The 18,756-nt window shown below is 31.1% G+C and overlaps 1 protein-coding gene and 1 pseudogene across 1 annotated transcript; both read right to left on the bottom strand.

The window, feature by feature from the left end:
- Window positions 1-312: 312 nt before the first annotated feature.
- Window positions 313-4,005, bottom strand: LOC125811889 (cytokinin dehydrogenase 3-like; annotated as a pseudogene).
- Window positions 4,006-12,361: 8,356 nt separating this feature from the next.
- Window positions 12,362-18,756, bottom strand: LOC125811598 (translation machinery-associated protein 22-like). Its single transcript, XM_049491118.1, has 7 exons — window positions 18,513-18,756; window positions 18,334-18,396; window positions 14,738-14,799; window positions 13,194-13,275; window positions 13,019-13,086; window positions 12,861-12,944; window positions 12,362-12,568 (listed from the first exon to the last, which is right to left on the bottom strand). Exons 1-7 carry the CDS (start codon window positions 18,658-18,660, stop codon window positions 12,512-12,514), a joined length of 564 nt encoding a protein of 187 aa, XP_049347075.1. The 5' UTR covers window positions 18,661-18,756; the 3' UTR covers window positions 12,362-12,511.

Here is an 18,756-nt window from a genome sequence, read left to right as displayed (position 1 = left end):
AAGTCCTTCAATATCATTAACTAAAAATCTTGAGTTCAAATTTAAGTACGAAAAAAATCCTGCTAAGAAGCTTTTATTTTCCTTAAATGGACCTTACATGACGTGAATCTGAATTAGCAAGAACTTCAATACATATATTGAACGATAAATAGTAATAAAAAACTAGAAAGCAACATAGTTTATTGTCCATATATAACAGAATAATATACATATCAACTAAAACAATAAAAGACTTTACTATTTTGAATTATTATATATATATATATATATATATATATATGCTATACCACTTATTGGTGAAAAAACTACTAATTAAAAATATTTTGTCCAGGTGATAGAATTTTTTTTTGGATCAAATTGAGTTTTTCTTTGTTGAAATATATGCCATTTTTTGCCAAAATGTTTGATCCAATCTTCCTTTGTATTATAATGTGGAAGATATTGCTTTATATTGAGGCCAACTTTGTCACAATAATTCAAGATTTCTTTATTTTGATCATCTAAAATCTTGCATTCATTAATTCCACTAGATGAATGTAAAAATCCCACAATATAAAATATTTCCTCATGTGGTATTATTGCTGACATTCTATCATCCCACCTGCATTTTAAGTTATATACATTGTCAGTATAAAATTTAAATTAGATTTATTGAATTCTGTCGAACTCAGAAGCTAAATTCTAACTCCACTCTTTGAAAATACATTAACATGGTACAATAGGTAAATATGACATTATTATATAAGAGCTATAACTTATATGCATCAACAACGTAAATAAATTTTTATATTATCATCATGTCATTCAAAAGATAACTATTGATAATCCTTCATAAAAAATGAAATATGTAATCTTAAAGATAATAATATAAAAAATATGATTTGGTAGTATAGTTTTTTTATATAATACTATTATGTGTATATAAATTAAACTAAATATGTATATTACTTATTATCTCTATACAGTATTGGAAGGGGAGCTTTAGAGTAACATATGGTAAGTGACTTATAGATCATGAGTTTGAGCCGTGAAAGTTAACTATCATTAGTGCTTGTATTATAATAAGTTGTCTGCCTTATGCTTCAAGACCAATAAGCTACGATCGACTACGAAACGAATTGGATAGGATTCAACTCTTGAAAGTTAAGTATTAGAATAGACTGTCCACCTCACATCACTCCTTAAAGTGTGACTCTTCTCTATGTTCTATGTAAACACAAAATGATTTATATATCAGACTATCTTATCTTTATATATATATATTAAAAGAGGGGGGTTGGTGGGGGGGTGGGTGGGTGTACCTTTTCCTGCTTGTTGGGTAGACAAGGATGGGTCCTGTTGGTTTGTTTTGTCTGAGAATGATGTCTTCAAAAACTGCAGCATTAAATTGCATGATGTTGGACTTAGGTACAAACAAATTGAGCCATGGATGTGGAACATCCCACATTCCTTTTAATTCTAACTCTATTTGCCCTTTTCTTACTCTATTCAAAAATTCAACAAAAGTGACATCTTTCTTGAACATAAATCCACCCAAATAGTTCAATCCTTGTACTAACTTCTTCAATTCCTATAATATACAAAGTTTAAATATTAGGACAAAACGTATCGTCAAAAAATTATAATGTATATATAAGGTCAACTGATCTTTATGTTATTTTACGTATATACATATATGGTATATGATGAATTTTCTTAGTAAAATAACATGCTATATTGATAGTGTCAAAATCAACGTAACATTACTACACTATACTCCCTTTGTCCTAAGTGATATGATGTGCTTTGAAGAAATAAATAAAAAAATTTGAACTTGTAATCTGAAATAAGATTATAGTAAAATTATTTTGATATATAGAAAAACATAGTTTTTCTAGCAGATTAAAAGAAAAGTGTATCACGTAAATCAAGGACAGAAATATGCATTGATACATACCTCATCAATAGTATTAGCAGTGTGATCATCATAATACTTCACCATTTCCAAGCAATACATAATTTTATTTTGGGATAATAATGAAACAATTTTGGCTTGATTGGAAGGTGAAAAAAATGAAGATCTCCAATTATTTAGAGAGCTTTGTTCCATCATTAGAGAGCCTTCAACATAATCCAATCCATTATGATGAATTGAAATAAGATATTCTTGGTCTTTTGTGAATTTTGAGAAATCATCATACAACATTCTCACCCATTTCACCTATAATAAAAATAAAAACAAAATCATTATACATTTAGATACACACTATTAAATTAAAAATAAAAATTAATATGGATAAATGTTGTAGCTAAACAAAATGTTCCATCGCTAGTAGGGTAATTAGGGCTATACATTTTACAGGTCAATGGAATCTTTATGCTCAAAATCGATATATTCAAGTACGAATCATTTGTTTGGTACCATCTAAGGGGAGGAAATTGTCATTTTAACTCTTCTCGGGGGATTTCATCCACAAACGCAAAGTTTATGACTGATTGATATTATTTATCACCATTTAGCTATTATATTTATTTTTCTGATTAATAGCAATGGATTATCAAATAATTTTGTTAGCTACAAGCTTTTTAACGACGAAGTTCAAAGCTCATTTCATTTTCTTTAATGTGTATTGATGATTTAACTAATTAGATCGTTTTATGTTCAGTCAAATATCACTACATAAAATAAAATTGATAGAATATATACTTACTCTTGTTGGTGCTTTATCTAAGACAATTTTTGCCCTAATTATTATTCCAAACTGTCCCAAACCTCCTAAAACTCCAAAAAATAATTCTGAATTTTTATCTTTGGAGCAAGTCACTAATTCCCCTTTACCTGAAACCAAACATCAAACAAACAACAAAAAATAAAATATTAAATAAACAATCATTTAATTATATTATTATCACATAAAAATATTATTCCTCAAATTAATTGTATGATTTGGGGAACTTAATATATAAACTAGTGTATAGTTATGCATACACTAGCAAAATAAGTATAGTTTTTCTTTTCTGACATATATATTTTAGTATAAGGTGACATATAATATGAAATATCAAAAATGTTGGGAAAAAAAGAATATTTCTTAAAATAACATATTTATGTACGTAATTACTTGTATAGTGAGAATACCACTAAGTTGTAAGTTATCATATTAGAAATATAATGTACGTGCTTCGTAAATTTTACCTGTAATAACGTCCATCTCATGAACATTACTTATTTGAGGACCATATCGGAAAATTTGGCCACTAATTCCAGCATTAGAGAGAGTACCACCAACGGTGAGGTACAAATAATCTGTCCACGAGACAGGTGCTAGGCCATACTCTAGGGTGCTACGAAGAACATCGATCCATAATTGTTCACCTCCAACATCCGCGTAAAACCCTAAATCCGAATCCCAAGAAACCCTAACACCACAATTCTCATTATTATTATTTAAAGAATTCATTTCCACAATTACCCCATTTTGTGCCATAGCTTGTCCCCTAATGGAGTGGCCATGACCTTTGGCTGCTACGTGAAAAGGGACAGAAAGGTCATAAGAAAATTGAATGAGGTCAATTATGTCATTAGCACAAGAAGGATAAAGAACAGCAGCTGGTAATATTTTTTGAACAATTTTTCCAAAATCTTTGGAAGATTCTTTAATGTCATCTGAATTTGTACTAAGTTTAGATGAAATATTAAGGGAAAATAATTCTGGAGGAATTGAAGGATTCCATGGTTTTAATTTTCCTAAATTGGACATTTTTTAATATGTATGGGAAAGAAGAAATAAGAATTTGAAGGAAAGAAGTATGAAAAGTAGTAGGGATGAATATAATTTGGTGAAGGAAAGAGAGAGTGATATGAAGGTATATATAGAGGGGGAAAATGAGTTCTGGATTCAGTTGAACTTGTTGAATTAATATTGTATTTGCCCTTAGTCTTATCGAATCACGTCAACGTAACATATGTTTTTGTCAGGGTCGTCTTAATCACCAGGTCACTAAAGCAACCGCTTGGGACCCCATTTTTTTTTTAAAAGTACTTATATATATACTTAAAAAAATTATATTTACTTTTATTATTTTTTTTTAAAAAAAAGGTGCAAGAAGTGAAAAAAAACCATGCAAGAATATTTTTTTTTAAAAAGGTAAAAGTACCGTTAGTTTGATAGTTTTTAATTAAGGAATGGGTGGAACAATTTTTGGGAATACTAAACGTGCAAAAAAAAAAAAAAGGTAAAGTGCTTTTAATTTTAATTAGGGTCTAGGGAAATGAACAATTTTTGAAATAATTTCCAAGAGTGAGAAATCATGCTTCCTTATTTATCTCCCAAGACTTTAACCATATATTATTATACACATTAATACTCATCTTTTTTATTCTCTATTTTATTATTTTTATTCTCAATTTTGAACTCTCTCCTATAAAATCTTTTGATATACTGTTGCTTACAAGTTTGAAGTTACAAAAGAACAAAATTTATTTTTGGGTATCTTCTTTGGATTTCAAGAAGTGCAACAAGCAATCATTCTATTGAAGAAGTTAAGAAACACACCATTATTTCGATATTATTATATCAACTTATCAAATTCGTGAGTCAGGTTTAATTATTCTAACTTTATTTTATAGTTTTTCTTAAAAAATTGTTATTGTTGATATTCTTAGTTCATAAGCATATATATTCTTGTTTTAGTTATTATTACAATTTATTTAATTTAAATATGTCGACTAGAAAATATAATTCTGGTTTTACAAAAAAAGAGAAAACTTGAGGAATTAAATAAATCCCAAAAAAGAGCCCTTGATAGATTTTTAACAAATAATAAAAATTCTGAATCAAAAAATATTGGAGGGTGTTCTTCAAATGAACAAGTCACTAATTGAATTGAGTTAGATGATAATAACATCCAAGAAGAAAATCTAGAAGAAGTTGGTGGAAAATGTGACATAGTTCCCAATAATCAAGAACTCCTAAGTAATTTAAATAGTTGCATCCCTAAAAATATATGTGACCCAAGCCAATGGAATAATACAGCTACAAAATTGAGAGATCAATTAGTAGAAAAGGGACCAATTAGAATGATTGATATAAATTTTCCAAAGGATAAACACTTAAAGACATTTTTCTACAACACACTATATTCAAAAATTGGCAAACAGAGAAAAACAGGAAAGAAAATGGTTAATTTACTCTAAAGATTTGGATAACGTTTTTTCTTTTTGTTGTAAATTATTTAGCATAAGATGAGAATTTAAAATAACATTGTCTTAACCTTGAACTTTCTTTAACACATAATAGTTATTCTAATATTAATGGTTTAGATTTATTTTTTGAATTAAAAGTGTTGAGGGAAACAATACAACTAGAAAATAATGATCTAATGGAAATACTCAATCAAATAAAAAGACTTGATTCTTTTCCTAATGCATGTATTGCTTATAGAATAATGTTGCAGCTGCTTCTTTCCGATCGATATACAAGCAGTTGGGCTTAACAATTCGTATAATCATTGCCTCAGCCGAAAGAAGTTTTTCGAAAATAAAATTGATAAAATCTTATCTAAGATAAACAATGTCTCAAGAGAGATTGAATGGATTAGCTATATTATCAATTGAAAAAGAATTACTAAAACAAATAGATTATAAAACAATAATTAATGAATTCGCATTTAAAAAAGCTAGAAAAGTAGATTTTAAATAAAAGTATATAAGATGATTTTTTTAAATTTTTTTTAGGGCCCCTCTCTATGATTTGGCTTTAGACCCCCAATATTGTTGAGTCGGCCCTGATTTTTGTGTGTTGATTTTTTTGAATTTAGTTGAACATGTTGAATGTATATTGCGTTTGCTCTTTGCCTGATCTAACATGTCAACACACACACACACACATATATATATATATATATATATATATATATACCTATGTGTAAAAGAGTTTCGGATTTAGCTAAACTTGTTGGATGTATAAGATGTATAATGCATTTATCCCTTGATGTTATCTAATCGCGTCATCATATATTTATTTATCCTTGTATAAAACCTTTTGAATTCATTTGAATTTGATTAATGTATATTACATTTGCCCTTAGCATTATATATGTAATAGAGTTTGTGATTCAATTGAATCTATTGAATGTATATTGTATTTACTCTTGGTCTTATCTAACACGGTTAATATATGTATTTAAACTTTGTGTAAAAGTGTTTTGAATTAAGTTAAACTTGTTGAATATATATTGCATTTTCCCTTATATATATTGTGATTCAATTGAACCTATTGAATGTATATTGCATTTACCCTTGGCCTTATCTAACAACGTCAACATATATATATTTAAACTTTGTGTAAAAATGTTTTGGATTCAATTAAACATGTTGAATATATATTGCATTTGCCCTTGGCCTTATCTGACCACATCATCATATACATTTATACTTTGTGTAAAATGATTTTGAATTCGGTTGAACCAATTTAATGTAACCACGTCAATATATATATGTCTGTACTACGTATGAAAGATTTCTGGGTTCAGTTGAATCTGTTGAATGTATATTATACTGGTATTTGTCCTTGGCCATATCTTACTATGACATCATATATATATATATATATATATATATATATATATATACACACACACACACATACACTTTGTGTAAAAGAGTTCTGAATTCAGTTGAACCTGCTATATATATATATATATATATATATATATTTCATTTGCCCTTGCCCTTATCCAACAACGTCAACACATACATATTTATACTCCGTATAAAAGATTTCTAAATTTAGTTAAACCTGTTGAATGTATATTGTATTTGTTTTAACCTTATCTACCCATGTCATCATATTTATTTATATTTTGTACAAAAGAGTTTTGGATTCAGTTGAACCTATCGAACGTAAATTTATTCGAGGGTTCTAGATTCTATTGAATCTATCTATAATTCTAAGTATTCATATATAAAAAGTAATTTTTAAGACTATTCATTCAATATCTTATGAAATCTTCACAAATCTTTGATTTGATTAGAGAATCAAGCAAATCACATTTGAAAATAATACTAGTAATTATTAATCTGCAAATAAAAAGTACTATATTGCATACTGAGAAGGGAAATTAAATGTGTAGGAAAATTGAAGGAAACATCAACATAATTTTCCTTGTTAATTCTAAGATTTAAGTATTCCTTTTGAGATTACAATTTAAGAATTTCTTTTGAGAAAATGAAATATTTTATGAGAAAACGTCATGATCATGTTCAAGATCCCTTATAAATTCAATCACCACTCGTAGTAGCTAGATCCAAAGGCGGATCCAGTGTGGTGAAACTTGTGTTCTCTGAACAAAGTATTTTCGATACATAACATAAATGTTGACCTCATCATACATTTGAAAATACGGGTTCCAAACATCTAAAAATGAAAGCATCATGGACTATTCGAAAGCCAAACTTGATAGGTTCAATATTTAAGATTTGGAGAATCAACCAGCTCATTGTACATTGGAAAATATAGGTTCCAAATTTGATTATTTTGTTAACACTTTAGTAATTTTTACATGTTTACTAATATTTTTATCAAAAATATTGAATTTAGTTAAACTCACCGTTTCGTAATGGATCCAGCCTGTTAAACGTCTTGTCTAACTATGTGATTTGTGAGGAGTGGCCCAACAACCAAATAAGACTAGAAAAATGAAAGAAACAAAATAAACATAGATAATATCATGTGATTATATGGAATATTGGTCCAAAAATTGATACACAAATAAGACAGAAAAAATGTGAGACATCTTTTAATATCTTTACATAAAATTTTGGCTCCACAACAAATCGAACATACATGTTTAACACATACATAATCTTGAAGATTTAGATAGTAAAGTTGATTGTATAGTCCCAATATATTCTATGAGATCCCAAAAGATTTATCTTTGAATATATTATTACTATGAATCAATAGTAATATATAACATGATTTTATTTACAAACATTAGAAATAATAGATAAAAGGGTAGCACGATCAACAAAACATCTCGCTGGCATCCCTACTCGATAGATAGAATAATGTGTCTTCAACAAATACAAAGTCATATTGCACACATGTTGTACTATCATTTCTTTATTTCGCATCTTTAAACACACACAAGTCCCTTAGTGCACATTCGATAAAATTAAAACTATACAGAGAAGATTAGCAATAACAACAAACACACATTTTCTTCTCTATTATTTCTCTACATATATTTATATATATAGTTACGTCACTATTATAAGATAATTATTAGTGTGTGAAAAAATAATTAGATATAAAATTACAAGATATATTTCAAAATTCACTATTTTTCAATTATTTTAAACTTATGAAAGTTTAAATTTTGAATTTATCATCGAAAAAAATGATTGAGGGGGGTTGAGTAGTAGACAAAAGACCGTGAAATTGTGGTCTCATTTGTCTAAATGAGAAAGGAACACATGTAGTACTATAGCTACCAACCTGTCACAACCAAATTTGTCCTAAACGTCAAATAATTTGAGGTAACTATTTTTAAATAAAAAATAATTTGAGACATATGAAGTATTTGTGATCCCTAAAATACAATCAGTCACTTGTCAATGGTTCAATCCCAAGTATGTCCATATGCCTGCACATGTTATACACATATCCGTTTTTTATACTTTGCATATATATTTTTTACTCCCCTTCACTAAAATTTAAAGTTTACAAGTTCTAAGTTATAACGATTTTTTGCTTGCCATCATTATTTAATACATTTCTCAGTACATATATACAGGATTGAACTAAAGTTATTATTGAGTTTTCTGTCAAATTCATACAATAAATGACTTAATGGTTCTACAATAAGCAAAAAATTATCATAACTGATAAATTTTAAATTTTGAATCTGCCTCAATGTTTACCGAAAAGAACAAATAGTATTACATAAAGCAAAAGTTGTATATTCAGTATGATTGACAGTTTCCAAAATTTTGGATGATTTTTTTGTCAAATAGCCAAAAGAGGACAAAAGGGTAGTTCATTAAAATGTACCATGAAAATATAATTTGGTCCCCAATCTTCTTAACACATTGATTCTTATCCATAAACTCCAACTTGGCTTCACTATTTATGAAATTGAAATTTATTGACAATGTTTCATTTTTGTATTTGCATGACGATCGTCTGAAGTACAATTAAGTAAATAAAAGTGTGTTTTATTCAATCACACTATTAAACATGATATAAGAGCGTATAAAAAATTTAAGTTCGAGTAGTCTTATGATCATTTATTATAAAAAAAAAAAGATTTTTCATATGTTTAACCAAATAGAAAGAATATGTTCGAATGCCAAGAAGCATGTTGGAGATATTACTAATTAAGTAATAAAAATGTGTTCATTCTAACAATTTAAGTCGTAGACGATGTAATATAGTTGCAAAATAAACATCCTGATCCAATAGTGCTAGTATAATAGGCCCAATAATGGGTTCGTAAGTTTGACAAAAATCTAATGTTTAGACATCAAATCGTATATATACATATGCAGAAAAAGTATAAATTATTTAAAAATGTATGACGTCTAAATTCTGAATCTGCTACTATCATATAGTCCATGCATTATCTTTCTTCCTATTCTATTATTATCAGTATACTCCAAAAACTTCTTGATTTTATAATTTTAATTAATTGCCAAACATTATCACGATGTAGTAGATATATTGTGCAAAATAGTCAACATGTAGTATAACTTTAATAGTACTCCTAATATTTATTCTATTAGTATAGCTGTCTAATTAATACCAAAAAGGATGACCTAAATTATGCACAAATTTCACAATATAGCCACAGAAAAATCTTTAATTATTATGGTATATCTAGATCTAATTAATTTATAGCCCCTTCTCCAATTAGGCTATGTAGCAAACATCTATAATCAACTTTTTGTCTTGCAAATCACTGTGCAGATCCCTGCTGAATGGTAACCACAAAGATTATTGATGGTATGAATTGTGGCAGGATATTTAAAATCTGTTCATCGTTAATTAGAAGTTTTGAATTTGAATTCTTAGGAATACAAAAAAGTACTTGGAGTGCCGCCTCCCAGAAATATGGGTCATGCAATGCGCGGATCACCAGATTGAACCCCCCCCCCCCACTCCACCCCACCCCACCCCACCAAAGATTAAGAAATAATTATCAATATAAGACAAAGTTGTTGTATAATTATATTTTATGATAAGAAAAGAAAAGAGTGTTATATATTCTCTCTGTTCAAAATAAGTGTAATCTTAGCAAAAAATTACGTTCATTAGGTATTAAGAAATCAATTACTACAATGTTTGTTACTATCCCTATTTAATAAATGTCTCTTGGAAATGTAAGACTTTTAAAAAGATAGAGTATAGGGATATACTCCCTCTGTCCATGGGGCGCTTTTCGAAAGTCAATTTGACTAATTAGATTACATTAATTCGATATTTTAAATAAAAAATTTAGATATTCAAAAACTATACGAAAAGTACTATAAATTTCAATTCTTTGCATATCAATATGATGAAAAAATACATCGTAAAATTTTAGTCAAAGTTATTATCATTTGACTCTAAAAAGGAAAACTATGACAATTAAAAGTGGACGGAGATAGTAATTAAAAAAATATACTCTAATTTTTGGTCTTGAATTCCTACGGTGACCCTTATTTTGAGACGAAGGAAGTATATACACGATTGCAATTATGAGGCTTCAATGATCATCATGCTATAAATAGGTTACAAATTTAGCCAAAATAATCATGCTATATGTGCACGCATGCTTGGTTTAAGATCATAATTATCATTGATTAAAGACTTCAACTATTAGCTTTAACGAGGTAATCTCATTATGAGGATTGACATCAATCTCAAGGAATTATTGAAGGGATGAGTAAAAAGTTTTATGTATTGACGGTGTATATAATTTATAAGATAAACTTATAAGTAATCTTCATAATAAGCGTTAATCAATCACCTGAGTTATCCTTGTTAAAAAGTTGTTAATTGACATTCCTTCGCTGAAAAATTACGCTTTGTATATAGGTATATACTATATACAATGAATTTTCCTTAACTTTTTCATGCATTTACTTTGTTATAATTTAACTCTTTTTGATAAAAAATTTGATTCCGCTACGTACTCACTTGTGGTGGGGTTAAGAATGGGGTGTAATCCTCTTACTAAGTAGTGAGAATGTATTACTTTCTTGAGACAAAAAAGTGACTTTATGAAACATGTTGTCTACATGTTGATGTAGTATATTTGAAACTTGGGAAATTTAGAATGCATATTCACACTTTGGAATGTAAAGAAAATTTTAATTAGGCATGTGAAACAAAACTAGGTGGGGCAACAAATGTAATTTTTTTGGTTCAACAAAATTGACTCCACATCAAAAACCATTGGTGATTGGATGTGTTCACAATGCTAAAACACAACTACACCTCTATCTCAAGCAAGTCTGATCAATTGATTACATGAATCTTCACCAAGGGTGGACGACATAGCGTATGTGATAATGAGTTAAACCAAACTCGATTACTTTGGATTATATGGGTATATATGTTTTATAAATTCACTAAATAAAGTAGAAATAACAAATTTCAAACGCAATAAATCGAAGTGAATGGAATTTCAAAGTCACTCATAAGGTGTGAATTTTAGATCCGTGTATAATCTTCACTATCCGCGTGCCTATAAGAGGGTGCTCACATTGCCTTGACAACTAAGCATTGTAACTTTAAATATGCACATCTAAACACATTAACTCGTCTCTACTGTGTCAGTAAAACACTTAACTTACAAAATCATCATCTAGACACCTCCTTAATTTATGTGTCAAATTAGTATCGGGTGTCGACAAGACACAATGAGGCAGAGTTAAGAGTATGTAGTTGACAATTGAGACCAAGTTAATATTTTTAGATGTGCACTCTCAAAGTACTTAAGAGTACACTAAGGCCAAGTTTAGATATTTGTTTATGTATTATGTCTAATATTGTTTGATCATATTAGAGTTATAACAGTTCCTCCAACATTTTCAAATGAAATGGTTTGGCAAGACATTACAACAACAATAACTTTAACATATTCACTGTAATCCCATAAGTGAGATCTAAGAGAGATAGAGAGAACGCATACCTTATCTCTACCTCATAGAGATAGAGAGGCTATTTCCAATAGACCCTCAACTCGGTTTTGTATAAACAAAGCAAAGATTTGTTTCAAAATACAATCTTTAACCTCACTTTGAATGTAGAACTATTCATCCTTGCATGAACAAAGTTAAGCATCTAAACAACAACTTCAAGAAGACTATTGCCATAAGTACTAGTTCAACAAAGTTATATTATTTGCTATATAGAGGGTGGAACGATAGTAGCCACATCTATAGAGCCGATACATATTCTCACTCCAAATTTCAACCAACACAGTGCTACGAGCATTTGTTTGGGAAACACCCTGCTGGGAACAGGGATGTCATCTCCCTAGTTTATGCAGCTGGAACCTTTTTTCCGTCTTCTATGAAGAATATTGCAGATTCTGGAACCTGAGAACAGGAACACCAATGAACTTTAGCTAACATTATATGAAATCGGACAAGTATGGCTATATCTGTATTCCCAATTAGTAAATAAATCCTCTTTATTCATTGAGCCGTTTTAATCCATACTAACTAATGTCTTTGAAGACAGATATAAGGGTTGTCTAAAGATAGATCAAATTAGTAGAAAGTAGAAAATGGGATACACGGAGAAAAGGATAAAATGTTGATATGATAACATGGATAAAATATTCTTGAGTACATATAAAGACAATAATCAGAAGATAAAACAACATACATCTGGCCAGGTTTCTGTAATGAAGTCCACAATGTCATAGGATATGTCCCCTTGAACATCGATCTGCTCCTTTTCAGTTGGTCCCTGAAGCATTAATCCAGGTTAGGTACCCATCTATCTCATATCAGAGAAAATTAGAAAGCACAACTTTAACACACCTTAACCACAGAAGCTCCAGTAGCAAACTTTTTACCAAGCTTTTTTGAAGCATCACTTAGTTTAACACCTAAAATGTCCAAAAGAAGCAAAGCTAAAAACTGTAGCAACTTGGAAGACAGAAAGAATAAAAAACAATATAACGCAAGATAATATACAACTTCAGATATTGCTCACCAAAGATTTCAAGGCCCTTGATGGTAGTGATACTCTTTCGTCTGTTTCTGGTGACCTTTTCAATAATTATCTCCTGTTTATCCTACAATATAACCAAGAAAGTTTTACAACTTGTAGACTTGCTTATAAGTGTATTTTCACAGCATTATCTTGTTGGATCATGACGTCTTTGCTAAACCAATGGATAAGGCTCCATACTACGCCATGAAATGAAAGACACGTTATATGAAAAGTTGCTCAAATATAGTGAGGAATGAGGACTCAGGTTGGCATTAGGCAAGATGATGGTTTCAGTTACCATTGTTTATGAGGTTCTCCTTAGGGAGCGGGGGAAGGAGCAGAAGAATACACCAGATTGAAATAATAGCTAAAAAGACGTAAAGAAACAATTGGAAGTTGAAATGTGCTAATAGATAAGCCTCATTTGCTGCTTCACCATGCCAGAATGGAAACTAGATCATGCCAAATGATATGGGATCTTCATGCTCAGTTTACCACAATAAGATGGCATCCTTTCAATGAAATTCACTTAGGAACTTCTAGATACATTTAGTGAGTTCTACTAGCTGATTTTAGTAACTGACATGAGAACTTCCAGTGGAGAGGGTATTTTCTAGAGTTCCTCCAAATGAATATCCTACGGCGAGTGATCATTCGCATGAGTCAAGGAAATGAAAGCAAAGTCAAGTTTCTTAACTATACTATACTGCATCCACAACAATGAATGCATATCTGAACTGCAGGCATCTTAACAGACAGCTGCAAAAAAAGGCCATTTAATGACCTCCCAGATTCGTCTAGTCAGGTTTAGTTACTTTGATCCGAAGGATCAAACCTTTGATTTGGCATAATAAAAGAGATTAAAAGAATTAGTCCAAATATTTCAATTATATCACAGACCAGGCATTAAATATTGACCACTGCAATGAAAAATTACACAGAAAACCTTCAACTGAAATTGATTAATAAGTATGTAACAATGCAAGATTTCCAAAGATAAAGATGTCCGTAGTATCTTTGGAAGTTAATACCAGTACTGATTTTTCTTCTGGTTGGTAAACTGATTGGATTGAGCTCTTTTTATTTCTGTAATATCTACCTACTGCCTCTTCTGTTGAGAAAGAAGAGCTAAGGAGAAACTACTTAGGATGCTTGCATATTCACATTGCAGGGAAAACCCGCATCAAAGCATAACAGCTTCTAGTTAGTTCAACTAGGTGAATAGTATCCATCCAATATTTGAATATAAATGATATAACCAAGATATGTAACTTAATATCTCAAAGCAAAAGAGAGAAACTTTTCAATTAGAATGATCTTGATTCATAATATGTTGATAAAATTAAAATCTTAAGAAGATGGCTGACAGAGAACAATAATGAAAAGTTTTACAGGCACATGAATTCAATGGGAGGATTACAAGAACGTCACTTATCAAATTTTCTAAGAGCTTATAATATCACATGGATGGCACAGAGCCATGCCATTTTGAAAGAAGGATTAATATACATTAGACATAACGAAAAATGTTGGAAATTTCTTACTTTCTTTTTTATCTTTCCACCAGGAAGGCGCTTGACTTCTTCTTTCTTAGATGCAGAAGAACCTGACCCAACAAAAGGAACAGAAAGGTTAAGAACAGAATTCAATTTTAACATGCAGAGGGGGAAGAGGGAAGTAGATAAAATGAAATCCAAAAAGCAAAAAAAGATCCAAATCTAGGCCTACATTTCTTAGTTTAACCTACAACTATTGGCCCCATAGGCAAGGAAGACAGGATTTAAAACATCAAGTAAATATTTTATATTACAAGAACAGACAAAAAAAACCCGAAATGCAGATGGAATGAAGAAGATTGAGAACGTAATACAATTCATGAGAAGGTAGATGAGATGTGCGTGAAACTCAAAAAACAGAGTTCTCTAACACTTGCCAAATTGAAAAGATCAAGAACAAGATTCATTTAGTTGATGGAGCAACCAAGTCAACAGATTCCTATTTGGCCATGGAGACAAATTTGGAAAGGCAGAATTCCTTATAAAGTCTCATGTTTATATGGCTGCTAGCTAAGGAAGCAGCTTTGACACAGGATAATCTTATGAAAAGGGGGAAAACCTTATGTTCTAGGTGTTTTCTTTGTGGAGAAACATCAGAAACTGTTAACCATCTTTTTCTACACTGCAAATTTACTCAACAATAATGGAGGGTATTCTTGAGTCTCAAAGGCATATCCTGGGCTATGCCTAGGAGAATTACTGAAGCCCTAAAAAGTTGGGAGGAGGCAGGAGTGCTAGCTAAAGACAGAACGAGATGGAGAATTATCCCTGCTTCAATTTGGTGGGCAACCTGGAAAGAGAGAAATTCTAGGTGTTTTGAGAGCGTAGAGAATAGTATGCAGAAAGTTAAACTCAACTGCATTTTGTTGTTATGTTTTTGGTGCAATCAATTATACTCAAATGAAACCGTCTCTATAATTGATGTTTTAGATTCAATTTAGATTTAGAATAGTGGAGTTTTTGGAGTTCATCTGTATATAAGGTTTAGTACTGCCCATGTACTATTGTGTTATAATACAAAGTTACCAAGTTTCAAAAAAAAGATTCATTTAGTTGGAAGATAGCTAAATGACTATCAAAATCAAAACCATAGTTCTCAATACCTATCAAGTCAAAACTATGAAATGAGAAGTTGAAATGAGCAAAAAGGAACTTGACATCTCTTTTCAATTTTTCTTTATTACTCCTCCTTTAGCACATATGAGCTATGCAATATGGTGAAGTTTCTTCAATCTTCACGTCTTCCATTGTGGGAGTTTAGGAGGATTCATCCCATTTGATAGAGAACTCAAACAAAAATACTGCTCTCTGCTGGCCATTGACATAATGCAATGCCCAAGCAAGGTGTTGCAGAAAGCAATTGAAAGGGGTCGGTAAAGAGGCTATAGTGTAGCAACAAAAGGAGTACAACACACTCACAGTTTTCTTCTTATGTGACTCCTCTACTTCCCCAATGTTTGCAGAGTATGGCCAGTCTCAAGTCCATATAAAGGAGGAGAATGAGCTACATTGATGGACAAGAATAAAATAGTAATAAAATTTTATGAATACTCATTAATGAACTTGTTGAGACGTCTAGGCATTCATTATTCGGTGCCTGAGTATAGTGTTACATGGGTAAAGGGTTCCACAACATCTCCGCCTGGGTGTGAGGACTATAAGCAAGGGTGCCAGTGAGATGGACGAGTGTGGGTAAAGAAGTTAGTCCAACCACATCAGTGACCGGATGTGGAGCTAGATCAAATAGGCAGTTGTTACTTGTTATATAGGGTTGTTGACAAAGAAGTCAATGTAACCAATGGATTCCTCAAAGAGATAGAGAGAGCTTAGGATGAAAGTTTTGTGTGTTTATAACATAGCTCTGTTGGAGAAGTAGATGCACAGATTGGGGGTAGAGGAGCATGCACTACGAAGAAAGGTCATAGTGGATAAATATGCAATCACAGAAGGGAGTTGTAGGACTAAAACCATAATTGTCCCTTTTAGGTGCAGCTTTAGAGTAACAATGTGAAGGAACGGAGAGTCGAAACACAACATTCAAGGTAGGGAACAAGAACAGGATCAACCTCTGGAAGCACGTATGGTCTGGAGATAATACTTTGAGGCTCACATTAAACATCGAAAGACACACGAGCCAAAAGGAATGGAATCCAACATATACGAAGACTACAAGAGTGTGGTGTTCCTTGGACCTACAATTAGGAGGAACCTTTGGGATTTGAGGTAGCAGAATTTCAAAGCTTAATTCAAATGCTTTATAATCAGAATACATTATTGAACCATGACTCATAGAGGTGGAGGGGGGAGAGACAGTAGATTGTTCCTAGTAATGTCCTAGTACATTAAACCTTTAATCAGGGATGACTTGAGCTCCCTGCACCATTAGGATACCTATAGTGCCACCTTTTCACTTGATTGGCAACGATGGGAGCAATCCTAATAGTTGAAATTTAAGGAGGAGAAGGATTACATATGTTAGTTGGTGTTATATGTGTAAAGAGCTCCAGTGAGGATGTGGATCACCTCTTTTTGTATTGTCAGCTAGCTAACCGTTAGCGGCAGTAGGTTTTGAGATGGTTCAAGACAAAATGGACAACACCAAGCACCGAAAATGAGGCACTATTTAGATGGAATTATAAAAGACAAAAGACAAGATTTAGGACGGGTGATGTTTCCCATTCACGCTCATGGGTTTATATAGAAAGAAAAAAATAGGAGAGTTATTATGGGATGCAAAATGACTTTGAACACTTGAGGAATAACCTCTCATTTCTAGTTTCCTTTTGAAACAACAATTAGGTCCCAAATTGTGAAAAAAGATTAGGCATCTTTCACAGCAAATTACTCCATCCATCCTATTTTATGTAACAGTGTCTCCTTTAAGTCAGTTCAAAACGATCACATTTTTCCTTTTGTGAACAATTTAATCTAAGAATCCCAATTCTATCCTTAATGATTTGATTTTATAGCTACAAAAATGCCATGGCTTGTTTAGGATAACAAGTTTCAAGAGTCTTTGTTTCTTTCTTAAACTCCTTGCTCAGTCAAACACATTCACATATAATAGGAGGCAGGGAATATATCTATTTGTAGGTCCTCTACTTCTTGATATATCACTTCTACACAACATTGTCCCATGGTTGTTAGTTTGTTACCTATAGTATTGTATGGTATTGTGTTGTTAGTTTAAATATAATGTTTGTTTTGATTGTTACTTAAAATTTACTGTAGCATATGGTTATGTATTGACGAAAAGTCTCATTATGTAACGACCGATTCGTGTGATCGCATCCTTACCTTATTCTTGTTTTCTAGTTTTAACTTTACTTATTATCTAACTTTATCATGTACCCTACCTTTTCATAGTAACAATACCTCCTACACTAATTTACTTGTAAGTTTATACTTCAAATTGATGGTGTGTAACATTACGCAATGACATAAAACAATGCAATCTATCCAACATTGTACTCATCAAAACAATACAATACAATATAATAGATACATTATAAAACAAATTCTTCATTAAAATCAAGACACTCATGTTTCAACTTACAGGAAAAAAAAAAAAAAAGGAACTTTACCTTCCGAGATTGACGTCGACTGGAGCTGCTCAGAGACTTTATCAGCTTCTTTCAAATTAGAATCTGCAAAAAAAAAAACTAATCAACCAAAAAACAGGCAAATTGATAACTAATTACAGCTAAATTAATCGAGAATATACAAAAAAAAATCCTCAATTTTTAGGGTTTATAATAATAACCTTTAACAAGGTCTGGGTAGAGATCGGGTGCATTTTCGATCAACCAGGGTTTGCATTTCTCAAATTCGGATCCGAATTCACAGTACTCAGCGGGTAACCCGCAAACTCCACAATATAGAACCTCAACTGATTGGAGCATCTCCGCCATTACAGAAGAAAAAAAAAACTCCGGTTCGTTGCTCTGAGAAATTTGCTGAAACTTGAAGACGAATCGTCTCGTAAAACGGCGACGTTTTTTTCCCTT

The sequence above is a fragment of the Solanum verrucosum genome, unplaced genomic scaffold, assembly GCF_900185275.1.
Source record: "Solanum verrucosum unplaced genomic scaffold, falcon-dt-bn FXZP01000238.1, whole genome shotgun sequence".
Lineage (NCBI taxonomy): Eukaryota > Viridiplantae > Streptophyta > Magnoliopsida > Solanales > Solanaceae > Solanum > Solanum verrucosum.
Note: the sequence above shows the minus strand (reverse complement) of the source record. Positions and strands in the feature narration are given on the sequence as shown.